At 36.3% G+C, this 17,197-nt stretch overlaps 1 protein-coding gene across 1 annotated transcript in view; it reads left to right on the forward strand.

The window, feature by feature from the left end:
- Positions 1 to 17,197, forward strand: part of Ziz (dedicator of cytokinesis protein Ziz) — an 826,359-nt gene that overhangs the window by 193,444 nt on the left and 615,718 nt on the right. The window contains exon 8 of the mRNA XM_090414187.1: positions 10,537 to 10,622. Coding sequence (XP_090270313.1) covers positions 10,537 to 10,622 — 86 coding nt within the window. The remainder of the gene's footprint in view (positions 1 to 10,536; positions 10,623 to 17,197) is intronic.

Raw genomic sequence — 17,197 nt, forward strand, 5'->3', positions numbered from 1 at the left:
GTTGGTTTTCACAATGTTTTATATATAAATTAGCTGGGAAGGGGCGGGGGGAATCCCATAGCAGTTCCATCCAGCTCTCTGTATATTTTTCCTTTCCACAAGAAATAGCCTGCATATATGGTGAATCTGAATAATTCAATTATGTTGGGGTTGGGGAGGGAGTGAATACATCTATTATAGAGGGTGCCATGTAATGACAATAGTTATGTTTTCATTTACAATTGAAATTGTTTCTGACAGTTACTTAGTTCAGTGCTGTGTGCCTGTTACAGTTATAATTGTGCTCTGATGATGCTGGGTAGAAAATCAAAGAAATATTAGTGAGTTTAATAAATGTGTTTTTTCCTCTTTTGATGTTGTTTATACCATGAAGCGTTATTATAAATAATCAATGACACCTAAGCCTTTCTATACAGTAGATGAAAATAAACGAAGGGTGTCACTCAGACTGTATGCAGATGGGGGAGGGGAGAATAGAAATTGATTGCAGTCCCTGCTCTGGAGGTTAGGCATTAGCATTTGCCACTTCTGGCCTCCAATAAACAGGGTGATGGTGGAGTTTCACTGCCAGCTAATCAGAGGAAAAAAGAAATTTTGCTGATTTATGAAGGTCATCTACCACCTAGTGGGACTAACTAGTATTTCTTCTGACCAGAAAGGTATTCAAAAAACTTTTCAACTCACTAAAGGAGTTCTGGGTTCTCTTTTTATAAACTGGTATGATGAATGCTCCTGTCATCTCAGATTCAGTCTGGTAATGAAATTTTGTGGATTTTGTTTTGCAGAGTAGTCACTGCAAAACATGTATACTCATTTCAGCATTTTAGATCAAATACCATTTATCTCAGCTGTCTTCCCACAGTTCAGTTAATGACTGTTTTCTTCACATGATTTTATATATACTGCAGCTGTCCACACATGGATTTTCTTTTGGAATGTATTAAAATAAATTATGTTCAAATCTGGTTGAGTCAGATTTTCTGAGCATGCTTTTCTCAGCAGAAAGGCACGAAGTTTGATACTGCCTATTGGCAATAAGTACTTGGGAGTAAAGCACTGAGCCCACATGATGTCATGCCATAAAATAAATATTAAACAGAAATGTGCACTTAAATGTTTTTTGTTTTTTCTCTCTCTTCAAGCTCATCAAATTTTGATTCTTTTTTGAATATTTATAGATTAGTTAGATTTGCTTTTGTTTTCAGTTGGTCAGGGAGAAAGAACATATCTTCAGCTTTTCATCTCATCTTATGCAAGATATATTAAGCAGCTAGCACAAAGGAAAAAAGATATGCAAGAAAACATGCTGTGGTCATGAACTACACTACTCTCTGTCAGGAGTTTGCACACATAGGCAAACATGTCTACATGTACTATTCTATTTTTGGAATTTCAGAACATTTGAGCATCTTTACTATTATAAGTGAATTTTAATAATTCAGTATAATTTTTTGAATTGTTCATTTGTTTATCTGTTATTGCACCCACCCAAAATAAAAAAGAAATAAAAAAAAGTGATGCTAGTGAACCTGTTTCACACAAATCAAAAGTGGTGAACTCATAGTTTTATGGATTTGAATATGAAGCTTTATTAAGAAAGCTGAAAAAGTTGATTGTGTGGCTGTTTTGCCTACTAATTAAAATTTTTTTAATTATTGTGTTTTGTTATAATCTGTAAGCTTTTTTTTAATTAACAACTGGATGGTTGTGTTTATTAAGTGTTTAATTATGTTTGTTTTACAGCAGGTTTCCAAAATGAGTCTCTTGTGGCTCATTTACTTTGTTATAGACAATCTCAGTTATGTTGAGATTGTGAGTTTCAGCCTTCCCTGGGTAAGGATTTTTTTTTTTTTTTTGAGTGTTCCTCCAAAACATTTTTTCAAGTTCATGATATTTATTTTCTATATTCTTTCACAAATCATACCATGCTTTTGGGTCAAACTTGTCTGTATGTTTGGGATTTGTTTCCTACTGTTTACCTCCCCCACAAGAATCAGCTTTTCTTTTCTTTTGTTATCTTGTCTCTGTAATGACTTGAAGCACTCCTCTGTTTGAACACTTAGAACCTTGAGCAGATCAACAAATAAGTCTCATTGTCTGATTTTCCATTTTGAAATGTGACTACATCACTTGACTTGAAATCGCTTGCCATTCAAGAAGTTTATTGTCTGGTTTAGTACTGAATACTATAGCAACTTTCTCCCTTCCCCTGATCACAATTACCTGAATATAACAACCTATTATTATTATTATTATTATTATTTAGAAGTATCTTACCTGTTTTTGCCTGAGAAACACTACTTATATGTATTTCTGAAATTTCTTGTGTTAGCTCCACCACTTTCTCATTGATGTTTCTTATGTTGATGGTCAATGGAATTCAGCTTGAATTCCATTGACCTTGAGGTTATTCCAGGAGCCAGCTTATAACTACATGACCATTCCCTAATGCAAACAGGAGAGGAAGGGTCATTTTAACCAGGCAGTGCTCCAACTGGGCTTATATTTCACTGTGTTGTACCATCATATTTGTATTTAGTTAAAGTCAATATAGAATATGGTTTAGTTGGCTAATTCTTAAATTCCCAGTCTCCATCCTGATTTGTTCCCTATCTAGGTAGATATCCGATAACAGAGTTAACCACAAGAAGGAAAGTGAGTGTTGGACATCAGATCAGACATCTCATTTGTTATTCTTATAGCTAAAGCACAGGTTACTTCCCAGTTATATTGCTTTAATTCATAAGCGGCCCTCCAATTAATTTCATGGTCTGCATAATGAAATGAATTGCCAACAACTCTGTGGTGCAGTTGGTTAGCATGTTTTGCTGTTAACTGAAAGGTTGGTGGCCCAAATCCATTTGGGAGCGATGTTTTTTTTTAAGCACCTCCATAGTGCAATTGGAATAATGATGGTATGTTGTGGCCTTCGATTGGAAAAGGCCTAAGTTCAATTGGTGAGTGAGCCACTCATACAGAAGTAGCAGGATTTTTCATCCTGCATATAGACAAATTAGACAAATCAGCATTTAGAACATATGCAATTTACAGACAAAAAATACTAGTGGTGGTGGTGAGCAGTAGATGGTGTTGGTGTAGATGATGGAGACAGAGAGTTGCCGTCCCTCGATGAGCCTTTGGACTCCTTGGAGGTGTCATGAAATAATAATAATAATAATACAATTATTAAGTGCTGTAATGTTTTCTTTGAGTTTAACTTTTAATTACTAACTCTGTTATATTACACAGTATGGCACAAAAATTGACTCTATGCACGTTAATAGAAGAGCACATGTAGAGTCTGGACCATAATATTTAGCTGTAGCAATATGGTGTTGATGTTGGAAGAAAATACATTATTGTTGAGCATTATTTTTCTTCATACAGAGTTGGTAGAGCAAATAGTACAAACTATACAATTTGTTCATTTCCATAAGTGTGCTCCAAGCAGTAGTGTCATCATTGTCTTATTCGAGAGGTTACACTATACCAGGAGTGTTCTGCCACAATGTAAAGTGCATTCTGTGAGATCACGAACTGTTAACACAAATGAGAATCATGGGCATGTTCTGGAGCAAGTGGTACAGTCTCTGAAATGCAGTGAATGCTGAACAGCAGTAGAACTTGGGATACTAAGGCAGTCACTACAGAGAATCCTTAAGGAGCTGGGTGCCTTTTCATACATCATTCAGGTGGGTCAGTGTTTTAACAGCAATGGATTATGCTGCACAGTGGGAATACTGTGCATGCATGCTGGCCAATGTCTATGAAGATCTGTCCTTCCTCCATAATGTCTGGTTCTTGGACAAAGTGCATTTCCATCTAAGCAGTCATGTAAACAGATGAACCTACAGATTTCTTGGTTTCTAAAGACCTGAATTTATCCAAGAGAAACCTATTCAGAGCAAGTTGGTCACTGCATGGTGTGCGGTTTCTGGCCATGGCATACTTGGGCCCTATTTCATTGAAGAGGGTGATGTAACCTTGAATTTCAAATGCTATATTGAGAATGTGTTAGTTCCATTTACCCAGGATTTGCACAGGATGTTTTGTGCAAAAAACATTCCATTTCTTGCACAGCTATTCCAACAGGATGGTGCAACCTGTTACACACCATGTGGTTCTAGAGACTATTTTTCAGAACACTTCCCTGGGAGGTTCATTTTGAGACTCGCAGAATTCCCATACCTCTCATGTTCTCCTGCTCTCATATCACTTGGTGCCTTCTTTTGAGGTATGTTGAAGGAATAGGTGTTCCACCATAACCCTCCTTCAAACCTTGATGAACTAAAGGATAAAATTGCATGATATGTCCAGCATATGTTCCAATCCTTTCTCCAAAGTAACAGAGAACAACCTTTGAATGCACTACGAAACCTGTCTTGAAAGAGAAGGTGCCTTAATTACATTTCAAGCACATAATCCACCATGCTTGAATATTTTAATTAATGAGATTAATAAAGCATTAATCTCATTAACGCTTTATTCGACCAAGATTCCACCAATAGTTGTGGATGTACATATGATCCTGTGTAAACGTATATTTCTTTGTTAATAAACCCATTTACTCTATGACATACGAAGGTGGTCTAAAAAGTTCTTGGCTTAACAATGAAAAAAAAAAACGAATTTATAATTTCAAAATTACTTATTTTTTCAACATAATCCCCCTGAAGACTAATACATTTATTCCAGCGATGCTCCAGTGCCATTATCCTGTCCCTGTTGTGGTTCTCATTGAGATCTGCAAAATACCCCTCTACAGCTGCAGTCACCTCTTGATTCGAAGAAAAATGTGACCAGCAAAGAAGAGTTTTAGTTTTCGGAAGAGATAGAAGTCAGAGGGAGCCAAATCTGGGGAATAGGGTGGATGTTCCAACAATTCATAGTTCAGATCCCTTTAATTTTCGCATTGCCAAAACACCTTTGTGGGCAGGTGCATTGTCCTGATGAAAGATGATTTTTTTTCTTCTGCAAACCGAGTCTTTTCTCATGAATTTTTTCATCTAGTCTGGTTAAAAGATTGGAATAATATTCCTTGGTTATTGTTTTACCCTTTTCAATATAATTAATAAACAAAATGCCTTTAGCATCCCAAAACACCGATGCCATGACTTTTTCTGCTGATGGAACTGTCTTCTTTGGTGCTGAACAGCTGGCTTCTGTCCACTGTATTGACTGCTGTTTGGATTTTGGTGTGTACTAGTGAATACAAGTCTCATCCATAGTAATAAATCAATGCACAAAATCAGTTTTATTCTTGTTAAAATGCTCCAAGCACTGTTCAGAGATTTTCATACGAGTAAGTTTTTGATCTGCTGTGAGCAAGCGCAGCACCCATCTTGTGCAAAGCTTTTTCATTTGCAATTCTTCATACAAAATACATTCTTTTGAAATGCCTATAGTCTCAGCAGTTTCACTTACTTTGACTTGCCGGTCATCTAATGCCATATCATGCACTCGATCAATGATTTCTGGTGTTGTTACACTTTTTGGATGTCCTTCACGTGGATGATCTTCAAGACTGGTACGGCCACGTTTTAAACTCAGCAGGCCATTTCTTAGTTGTCAGAAATGAAGGCGAAGAGTGCTCATAAACTTTTATGAACTTTGAATGAATTTCTTTTGGTGGTAAACCTTCTTTTACAAAGAATTTTATAGCTACACGATACTCAATTTTATCCATTTCAAGGGATACAGATAACACTTTTGTTTCAGACAGCTGTATAAAACAAACTACTTGATAGAATGACTTGCAATTTCATATGAATGCTTATGACAAATTTACCAACTAAGAAAAAAAAAAATCTTGCCGATAGTGTTGCCATCTATGGTCGAGGCCGAGAATTTTTTAGACCACCCTCATATATTGTTGTAGTTATTCAGTACTTTTTTTTGCACCATACTGTATGATTTCTTTATTAATAATTTAGAAAATATTTTTGGTATATATGCTACATTTATTATGACCTACAACAAGGGTTGTGATATATTGAATAGTTATTTCTTAGCATTTATCTTTTTATATATAATTTTTTTTTTAATGAAGGTACTTATATATATATATAGAGAAAAAGCAAGTAACTTAATCATTAAAATTTTTTGCTTTCAGTCATATGAAGCATATCATCAACTATGTTTTGGTATGCTGATAGTTATTGCTTAAAAGTGTTCTCAACTTATTTATTATTATTATCCCAAAGTCTCCATGTTGTCAGACTCATTGCGGGCACTCTCAGGCATTCCAATCATTCACAACTCTGCATGCAAAGAACCTACTTCTCACTCTCCTGCTAACACCCTCCTCATACAGCTTACAGGGATGACCTCTTTTTCTTTCCTGATCTCCCACCATTTTATGAAAAACCTCTTCAACATTGATCCTATAACAATCCTTTGCCAGCTCGTATATCTCTATCATATCACCCCTCTTCTTCCTATCCACTGAACTCTGTAAATTGCATCTTCTCAACCTATCCTTTTATTCAACATTCCAGAGTTTGTTCATCAGAAACTACCTTAGTTAGTCACCTCTGGACCCTTTTCAACATCTTTTCATCCTTTTGAAAACCAGGTGACCAAATCTGTGCACAGTAGTCCATGTGTGGCCTAATCAGAGCCTTATACAGTGGAACAAGAATCTCCTTACTTCTATAAGTCAATGTCCTCTGCATCATTTCCAGAATTAGTTGTGTTGTTCTCACAATTTTTGCAATGTGTCCTCTTCTTGCAAGGCCACAATATCTGTTCTTCTCATGATAGTTCTTTCCAGCTTTGCATCATCTGCAAGTAATTGAATATTTCTATTGAATTCTTCCCAGATATCATTAACATACAGGACAATTACATTAAACAGTAATCGCCCTAAAACAGATCCCTGAGCACATCACTAGTGACTTTCAGTAAAGTCACTAGTGGTGTTACTTTACTTCCAGTCACCCAGAGGATATTACTCCCCCAACACAATTTGCTGACTATCGGCTATCAGATTGCCAATATTCAATGTAGTGTACTCTAATATCCAACCCCATCAACCCCATCTGCTTTAGTTTGACTTTCATCTTATCATGTGGTAATCTATTAAAAGTGTTTGCATAATCTAAGTATACTACTGTGTGTCTATCTCCCTCGTCCAAGGCAGATGTCAACTCCCTGACACATTCCTTCAAAATACATGATAATATATCTAGTCCCACAGCTTTATGAACATCAAGTTTACTCGATTCCACATATACCTCTTGCCCATTCACAGTCAGTCTCTCTTCACTACTGCTCTCAAATTCTCAATGATATCGCATTTTCAAGGCTGAAAGACCTTTTATGTACTTCTCATTTTATATCTCACCCATATCCTCTGCAGTGTTGTTATTATTATGATTCAGGCCTCCACGGAGTCATAAGACTTATTGTGGGAGGCCCATCCTAGAAAACACAGTCTGTCATACCCCTCCTTGAACTCGTTGACCGTTCGTGCTCTCACCACTCTATTGAGCAAAATATTCCACGATTCAACTACCCTCCATGCAAAGAAACCACCTTTCGTAACTTCTATGGATATCCCCTTGCTCCTAATCCCTGTTCCAACAAGTGAAAGAATTCTCCAGTGTCAACCCTGTAACTACCTCTTAACAGTTTTAGTCTCAATCAAATCACCTCTCCTTCTGTTCACCACACTTTGCAGTCTACATTCCCTCAACCTTTCTTTATAACTAACATTGTACAATCCTGATGCCATCTATGTAATATGCTTCTGAACTCTTACCATGTCTAATTTATTCCCTTCAATTCCTGGGGACCAAATTTGAGAACAATAGCCCAAGAGTGGTCTGATGAGGGTTTTATATAATGGAATGACAACTCTTTTACCTCTGTAGGCAAGTGTCCTTCTCAGTATTGCAGTAGTCCTCTGGGTTACCTTGGCCACCTTTGCAATATGTTCCCTGAATTTCAGGTTTCTATCAATCATCAGTCCCAGATCACTTGCCTCTCCCTCTTCCTTCAACAGAGTATGTAGCCTGCCATCGATGTATCTCAAACTACAAGACTTTACATTTATCTGAATTAAACTGAAATTCCCATTCATTTGCCCATATGTCCAGTTTATCCAAATCCTCCTGAAGGGTTAGCACATCTGCAATATTACTGATAACTGTTCATGTTTCACATCATCTGCAAACATCTGAATATCCCCTTGCAGTCCATTGAAAATGTCATTGATATAAAAGTTAAGCAATACAGGACCCAGTACTGTGCCCTGTTGGACCCCATTTGTAACCTTCTGCCTCCTTGATATTTCCTACCAACCACCCATTCACAACTCTCTGATACCTATTCCTGAATAGCGATTCCTGAATTCAGTTCACTAACCTGACATCTAAAACCCATGTGCTGCAACTTAAATATCAGCTTATCATGTGGTACCCTGTCAAATGCCTTTGTATAACCAAAAAAAAATGGTATAATATGCCTTTCCCCACATCAGCTGCTCTTGTCATTTTATTATAAAAGGCAATCATATTACTAAAGCAAGATTGCCCCTTAACTAATCCATGTTGACTCTCACAGATAATATTATCCTCATCTGCCCAAAGCTGTATATGGTCCCTCACTAATTTCTCCAAGATCTTAACAACCACTGATGAAATACAAACTGGTCTATATTTCAACACTTCCAGTCTGCTACCACCCTTATACAATGGCACTACCTTACCCTCCTTGGTACCTTTCCCATGGCCAGACTTTCACTAAAAATCCAAGTCAAGAGAGCTGTCAGTTCTTTAGCACATTTTCTCAAAACCCATCATGAAATTCAGTCCAGTTCCATTGCTTTATTGACATCCAGAGTACTCAGTATTTGAAATATACTCTCCTATTGCACTTCTAAACCTCGAACCTGCCCTATCCTTCTAGTATTAAAACCTACTTCTCTGGGATGAAATACCCCATTAAAGTGTTCATTAAACAAATCCACTATGTCCATCAGCCACTATTCCCATTTTTATAAAACAATGTCATTCTTCCACAATCATTTCTCCTCCTCCTGGCCACATAGCTAAAAAATTCCTTAGGATTTTTTTTGGATCTCAGGGCCAATCTCTTTTCATATTCCAGTTTTGCTTTCCTTACCATACTAGTCACTTTCCTGGCCTGAGTCATATTTTTCATGCATCTGCTCTCTAACTCCTCTCTTTATATTTCTTCCATAACCTCTTTTTAATCTTCAGTTTCTGTTTGATATTTTTTGTCATCCACTTTACACCAAATTGTGTCCCCTTCTTCACTTGTGGTATACAGCTTACTATTGCTGCTAATAAATATTCTTTCACAATTTCCCAAACACTAATGATATCTTGCCCTTCAATTCCTCCCTCCATGGAAGTGCCGAAGTTGATATCTAAGACTATTATAATCACCTGCCTTATAATTCTATATACATTCCCTTCTCTTTGATACTCCTGCATGTGTATTCATCTTGCAAGTCAAAACTGCATGGTCACTCTTTCCAACAAGGAGAGAGAGAGATGCCATCTCAGTTATAATCAGTTCGTGTGATGCTACGACCAAATCACACTCTCGAACCTTGTGTTCCTTCTGCTACATGTTGTCCACGACAGTGTGTGCTGCAGCACCCTGGTGGGGGCCTTAAAATATTTCAATATTTTCAGTGAAATAATCCCACTGACTGTGCACTACAACTGTTAAGTAGGACTATGTTCTGACTTTGGGTACCGTGAAAAAATCCTGATATGTTAAGGACACTATGAACAGAAAAACGTTTGGAACCACTGGCCTAAGACATTTGTCCATCATAAATTCTAGAAATTCCATTCCCTTATTACTACCAGTTTCCTCTTCCCAATTTATACTGTTAAAATCTCCCATAACAATCATATTTCTTGCACTTGCCAAGCTCAACTGCCTAAACTTCTCCTGCTCCTCGTACTCTATGCTCCTAGGCTTGTATCACACCCCACTAAATATCTCATCCCGCCCGTCTCTACCTTACACTATGTGTTGTCAAAACCATTAGTTCCACTGCCCTTTATATCTTCTACTCTGAGAGGAGATAAGTCATCAATATATTTTACCATTTATATCAATATATATTTATATTTACCATCAATATATTTTTACCATTTTATCAGTATATACTTTTATCATTTTCTCCAATTGATGTCATCTTACCATAATGATTCATTTTTTGCTGGCTACATGTCAGACTCCCTAGTTTTTTTGTTTTTTTTTTCTGCTCCATCAGTTAACTGCTGCTCATGTGCACTTTTTCTACCCTTACATCGATGTGAAGTCATTAGCCTCTATATACGAGTTGCTCTGTCATGAAGTTATTTCATGTGCAAACTTTGTTTGTTTATACTTGGATAAAAGATGAAACCAAGAATATAATTTCTTGGCATCTTTAATTTATAATATAACCAAGTGGGAAAAAATTTTCAACATTTATTGAGTACTGTACATTAAAACAAAAGATTGTATTGTTGCTAAAACAATTCTTTTTTATTTATTATTCTTTCAAAGATTTGAGTCAGATTCCTCCAGCCTGCCCATATAGTTATGGAACTTTGAAGAGTTTAGAGCATAGTAAAAACCCAGAATTAGTCAAGGTAAGGATTTAGGTTTTATTTTATATATACTAATTTTGACGTACTTTAAATTAATTTAAGTGAACTAAAATAAGGCTTTAAGCTATAAAGCTTTATCTTTATTTCAGTTTCATTACCTACAAATTATGAGATCCTATATATTTATATATATCAGTCAGAAATTTTGATATTTCGAAAGTTCACATTTTTATTTTGAAATTTTACATTCACATTTTGTAGTTTGAACAGGAGAAGTTTTGTTTGTTTACTTTCACTGCTTTCTGATTTCTAGTTAAAGTAAATGAAATGAGCTACACTAAGTTAAATGTCACATAAATCACTATCTATTTAGGAATCGCAAGTTTGTTTTTGTCATCCTTATTATTATTATTACGCAAGATCCCATGGAGTCAAAGACTTACCTGGGAGGTCCTTTTATTATACGCACAGCTCATCATACTGTGCTTTAAACACACTCAAATTCTCTGCAGATACCACACTCTCAGGCAAGGCATTCCAATCATTCACAATTATGCATGAAAAAAACCTGCTTCTCACATCCTCTTTATATAGTTTCCAGGGATGACCTCTGGTTCTCCCCTGATTTCCCACCATTTTCTGTAGAACTTCTCCAGCATTGATCCTATAACAACCCCTTACTAACTTGTAGGTCTCTATCATATCTCCCCTCTTCGTCTTCCTGTTCACCAGGCTCTGCAAGTTGCATCTTCTCAATCTTTCCTCATACTCGAGATTCCACAGGTTAGAAACTACCTTAGTCATTCGCCTCTGAACCCTTTCCAACATATCTTCATCCTTCTGAAAACCAGGTGAACAAATCTGGGCACAATAGTCCATGTGTGGCCTAATCAAAGCCTTATACAATGGAACAAGAATTCCCTACTTCTACAAGTCAGTGTCTTCTGCATCATTCCCAGAAGCCTTTCTGTTGTCTTCACAATTTTGGCTATGTGTCCCCTGATGAGATCCTTATCCACTATTACTTCCAGATCTCTTATTTCCACCACCTCCGACAATATATCCTCACCAAGCATAAATTCTGCATCCCATCTTTGTTTTCCAAATTTTAAAACCTTACATTTTGCAACATTGAACTCACATCTCCATTCCCATGCCCAGTCACTCAATTTATTCAAGTCTTCTTCTAAGGCCACAACATCGTCTTTACTTTTCTTAGTTCATCCTAACTTTGCATCATCTGCAAACAACTGAATATCTCCATCCAAATCTTCGCCAATATCATTAACATACAGGTTAAACAGCAATGGCCCTAAAACAGATCCCTGAGGTACCACTAGTAACTTTTCTTTTCCTGGATATCGCTCTCCCATACACAACTTGTTGATACCTATCAGATAGCCAGTCTCCAATCCAATGCACCAATCTAATAACCCCATCCACTCTAGTTTGACTATCAACTTATCATGTGGTAATCTATCAAAATCCTTTGTGAAATCTAAGTATATTACTGTGTATCCTTCTCCTCTGTCCAAGGAAGCAGTCATCTTATTGTAATAAGTAAGTAGATTACTAAAACATGACCTCTTTCTTCAGCAGATCCAGTAATATAACCTAGTAAAGGCTAAATAAAGTTATTTTATTTTATATGAACCCTAACCAGAATCAGAAATGATGGTAAATGTGTAGATGAAATTAAAAGAAGGATAGTCATGAGAAAAAAAAGCTATGTTAAACCTGACAAAAATAAATAGATTAAGGTGTGGTAATGCCATGAAAGTTAGAATTATCAAAGGAATGGTATTTCCAGTAGTGATGTATGTATGTGAAAGCTGGATTATTAAGAAGAAAGACAGAAAGCAAATTGTTTCATTTGAATTATTTTAGTGGAGGAGACTATTAAGAATTCCATGGACTGCAAGAATCATCAATAAGATTTTAGAGGAGTAGATATAGATGCCATTAGGTGGCATATTGTGTGTGTGTGTGTGTGTGTTATTAGTGCTCCTGAAGGATAAGTAATTTTTTTCATATTTTAATCGATACACACACTAGTTTTAAACAAGTGTGTGACTGACTGAGTTATTTAGTTTGTAAGTAAGCCTTATATTTTTATTTGTTTAAATATGATATTGTCGGTATGGAGCCAACACATGGTAGAACAATGGTAGCAAACATCACGTTGTCAGGTGGTTTGAATTTGCAGGATTTTGTACAGTACAGTGTATGTGATGTATTCGTCATGAAACTTAAATCATATGTGGAACGGAAATTGAAACTGGAGGAAGAGTGTGTATTAAATGTTTCAAAAGTGAGCGCCTATTAGGTGATGAGAATGGAGCAAATGTTATTAGAGTGGACAGTATCGATGGTAGGATGGAAAAGGTTGTTATTAATGTTGAACATTTGGCTGTGGAAATAGAGGAGAATGAAATGGGTATAAATAAAGAAATAGCATGCTTGAATATCCTTCACAGAACAAAGCATGAAATTGGAAAAGCAGAAGTGGCAGGAGATTAGCAGGGCTGAGAAAAGAAAGAAGCAGGTCATCCAAAATAATAATAAAGATTGAGTGAACAAATGAGGAAAAACAAATTAAGGACAAACTTGTGTAAAGAGACTCAATGATGAGGGGAGTACTTAATGAAAGTGTAATTAAAATCGTGTTTCCTTAATGCAAAAATTCACAATAATAGTCACGCCTTCCAGATGCCAAAAGGTAAGGTGAAAGAACTAATTGACTTGGTTGGCACAAATGATTTGAGACGGGAAAAGTATTCTATGAGGGAGGATGTAAAGGAGTTGTTAGAAGAAGCAAAACTGAAGAGTGAGAAGGTGAGGATTGTAAGTCTCCTGCCATGCTATTGTAGAGGTCAACTGTGGAGGAGTGCATTGTTAGCAAATGAATCTATGCATAGGGTTGTGCAGAAGGAATGATGTAGGATTTGTGGATCTGAGGCCTTGTTTGATGAAAAGAAGGATTTGTATACTGCTGATGGACTGCATCTAAATGATTTTGGTGTTAGGTGTCTAGAGAGAACTTTGTTTCCTGAGCATGCTGAAGCACAAATTCAGGAAAACTTAAGCAACTGAGGTGGATGCAGGTGAATATGTGAGAAAGCACCTGTGAAGTGAGTGAGTGTAAAAATAACCAAGTGTGGAATCTAGTCTGTCAAGCAAAAATATTGAATAGGGTAGTCAATTAAGGAAGTAAAGGTGGTGGGGGCCTAAAGGGATGCTGCTATTTCTATATACTAATACCAGAAGTATTAGGAACAGGATGGAGGAGTTTTTGACATTGGTTAATGCAATCTCACCAAATGCTATTAGCATTAATGGGACTTTGCTAACAACAGATGATGTAATTGCTGAGATAAAATGTGAAGGGTTTAGTATTTTTAGGGAAGATACAGAAGATAGGGAAGGAGTACTGCTAATTAGAGCAGATGGATTGCAGCAAAAAGAATAGGCGATAGGCAGGATGTAGGCTGTTCATTTAAAGCAGTCTGGTGCGAGATCAAGGCCAGTTAGACCAAATATACAGTTGGTTGTTGCTATATGCCAGAGGGGGGGGGCGGAGTTCCACAGATGATATGCATCAGCAAATTAGTACAATGATTACAGGTCAAGTGATTATTATGGGGAACTTCGACTATGGAGATATATACTGGAAGGAAGGAAGATCATGTGGTAGTAAGGAAATATAATTTATATACCTACTGAGATATAATTCCTTGAGGCAGCATATGATGGAGGGGACTAGGGGTTTGAGAGTATTGGACCTGGTCATAGGATCAGAAGAGCTACCCATAACCAAGGCCACATTGTCTCTGATTGGCAAAAGTGACAATGCAATCTTGACTTGGGAGATTGTAAAACATGAATATTCTGTCAAGAAGAGGTATATGTGGAACTAAAAGGCAGGTGATTATGACAAGCTTAGGAGGAAGCATAAATCTGTGCCGTAGCATAAAACACTGCAAGGGAAGGCAATATTAAATTGTATATCTAAGGTAAGGAGGGTTAATCAGGTACGAGTTAGATGGATGAGTAATATCATTAATTCTTGGAATATCATTATTATTCCAATATTGTGAAACAATATTGGTAGTTGCAGTTCGCTGTAGTTGGTGGATTAAGTGGTGGAGATGGAGAGCTGTAGATTAGGTGCCCTCCCTCAATGAGTCTTTGGACTCTCTGGAGGTGTCATGTAATAATATGTAATAGTAATATAATAATAATAATATTTCAAATGAAAGGAGTTAAAAGTGCCATCAAACTGCCAACCTATTATTCTCATCCCAATTTTTCTAGAATTGTGGAGAAGCTTATCAACAGTCAACTTCACTACTTAGAGGCTCACCAGTGACCACCAGTCCTGGTCTATGGCAGATCTCTCATCTTACATCACATGCAACTGTATATGTATATACATTGATCATATCTGGCATTAAGGCTGTACACTAAATCACCATCCTTTACCTTCTGTAATTGGGAATCTTTCTCTCAGGTTGTTCCCTGCATGTCACAATGGATATTTCTTCTCTTTGAACCTCTACACCAATGCAGGAGTGTCTCGGGCTCTGTTCTATTGCCTATCCTCTTTCCCCTCTATGCACATAACCTTGCTGGTCTCTGAAGAAAATTTTTTCAAGACTTTTCTTTAATTTGATATATTTTTATTTTATTTGTCTTATTACATTCAAGATCTTTATAAATAGATGATATTTAGTATGTTTCATCTCATCTCCCACATAACACAAATTTTATTGTAGCTAAATAACTTGACAGTTGATATTATCAGCATAGTATATGTATGTTATATGCACATACTGTGCCTGAATTTTTCTCTCTTGTAAAGTGAAAAACTTGAACTTTTCAGGAGGGGAAAACTCTTCCATATGAAACCCTTATAAAGGTTCCTTGTATTCTAGATGGATTTAAACCCTGGTCCTTCAGCCAAACATCATAATTACTATCCAAAGTATGGAGCCTCTTCCAAGTACGTTTTGCTCTTGTGTATGGTCATATCATCATTTTATGATATTGTATTACCCTTAAGAGGGGGGTATATAGTACACAATGATTATATTGTATGCTAGGTTATTTTCAAGTTATTGATTACAACACAAAATGATAAGAAAATAATTAATATTTATTAATTTCTTAGCTAATATTTCGCTAGTATTATATCCAGCATCTTCATAGTATAAGAACAGTTGTCACAGTACACAAAACAACAACAATTTGGTATAACAGTGGGATTAGTTTAAAAAAATTTGAACCAAAGTTCTAATTTGGCACCATCTATGTTGGAAAAAGAGAGAAAACAAGTATTAATTAGATCTTAAAATAACTGTCTCCCAAATTTTTGGTAAATTTATACAGCTATACTGGTTGAGGTTTGGAGTATGTTTTAAAGCTGCTGTTGATTCCAAAAACAATTTCTCTGACTTACAATGACTTCTGTGTAGCACTTTTGTTTTCTTCCATTTTATCCTGTGTGAAGGGGGTATTTAAGCCATGGTCTGCTAGACTCAACTTACCATGACGATAATACCAGATGTATTTTTTATGTTCACCAAGGTAGATGTCACAGTTCTTCCTGCCTGCCCATAGTAACAGGTCACAAGAACAGGGCACTTTATAAACTCCTGGATGTGATAAAGAAGAGAGTTTGTCCTTAGGTGAATGGATGAGAGTTGCCAATTTGACATATGCTTTAAACATGGTGCATAGCTGATATTTATGAAGCATTCTAGATATCTTTTCGGATGTGCCTTGAATATCGAATGGTAATAGTTTTGCTTTATCAATGCGTCTAAGAAAGTGTGACATAAGTGAGTGAGTTCAGTGGTAAGAGCATTGCCATTGGAACAGATAGCTCTAGCTCTGTGAATTAGTGTTTTTAGGATACCATACTGTTGAACTGGATGATGGCATGACTGTTTGTGCAAATATCTTTCTGTATGTGTGGGTTTTCTATAAACAGAAAAAGATAATGAACCATAGGAGATGTGTGATTAGTGTATCCAGGAAGGGCAGACAGTCATTAGCTTCCTGTTCCATTGTGAAGTGGATTTTAGGGTGTTGGCTATTTAAATGCACTGAAAATGTATCCAATGTGTGTCTGGACTATGTGGCCAAATAGCAAACACATCATCAACATAGCATAGCCAACCTACTGGTTTGAGAATGGCTGTATTCATAGCTAGCTTTTCCAAGTTCTGTGTAGAAATTGGCTGTTATACCAATTCTTATTGTTTCATGTACTGTGGCACATGATTCTTGTGCTCTGAAGATGCTGGATATAATACTAGTGAAATATCAGCTAATAAGTTAATACATATGAATTATTTTCTTATCATTTTGTGTTGCAATCAATACCATGAAAATAAACTAACATGTACTGCCAACACGTAAGCCTTTCCATTTGTTTGATTATACAGCAATCTCTTAATTAATGTGCCCCCGATTAGTGCATTTTCGATTATTTTTTTCAATACCCAAATTAGATTAGTGCCTATATACATCTTAAAAATAAATGTTACAGATTTTAAAAATTTTAGATCTATACATTTTTATGGCTAACTATTTTAAAAAATCACTCACCAGGA

This window comes from Typopeltis vanoorti, chromosome 24 (assembly GCF_054136105.1).
Source record: "Typopeltis vanoorti isolate ZY-2024b chromosome 24, IOZ_Tvanoo_1.0, whole genome shotgun sequence".
NCBI lineage: Eukaryota > Metazoa > Arthropoda > Arachnida > Uropygi > Thelyphonidae > Typopeltis > Typopeltis vanoorti.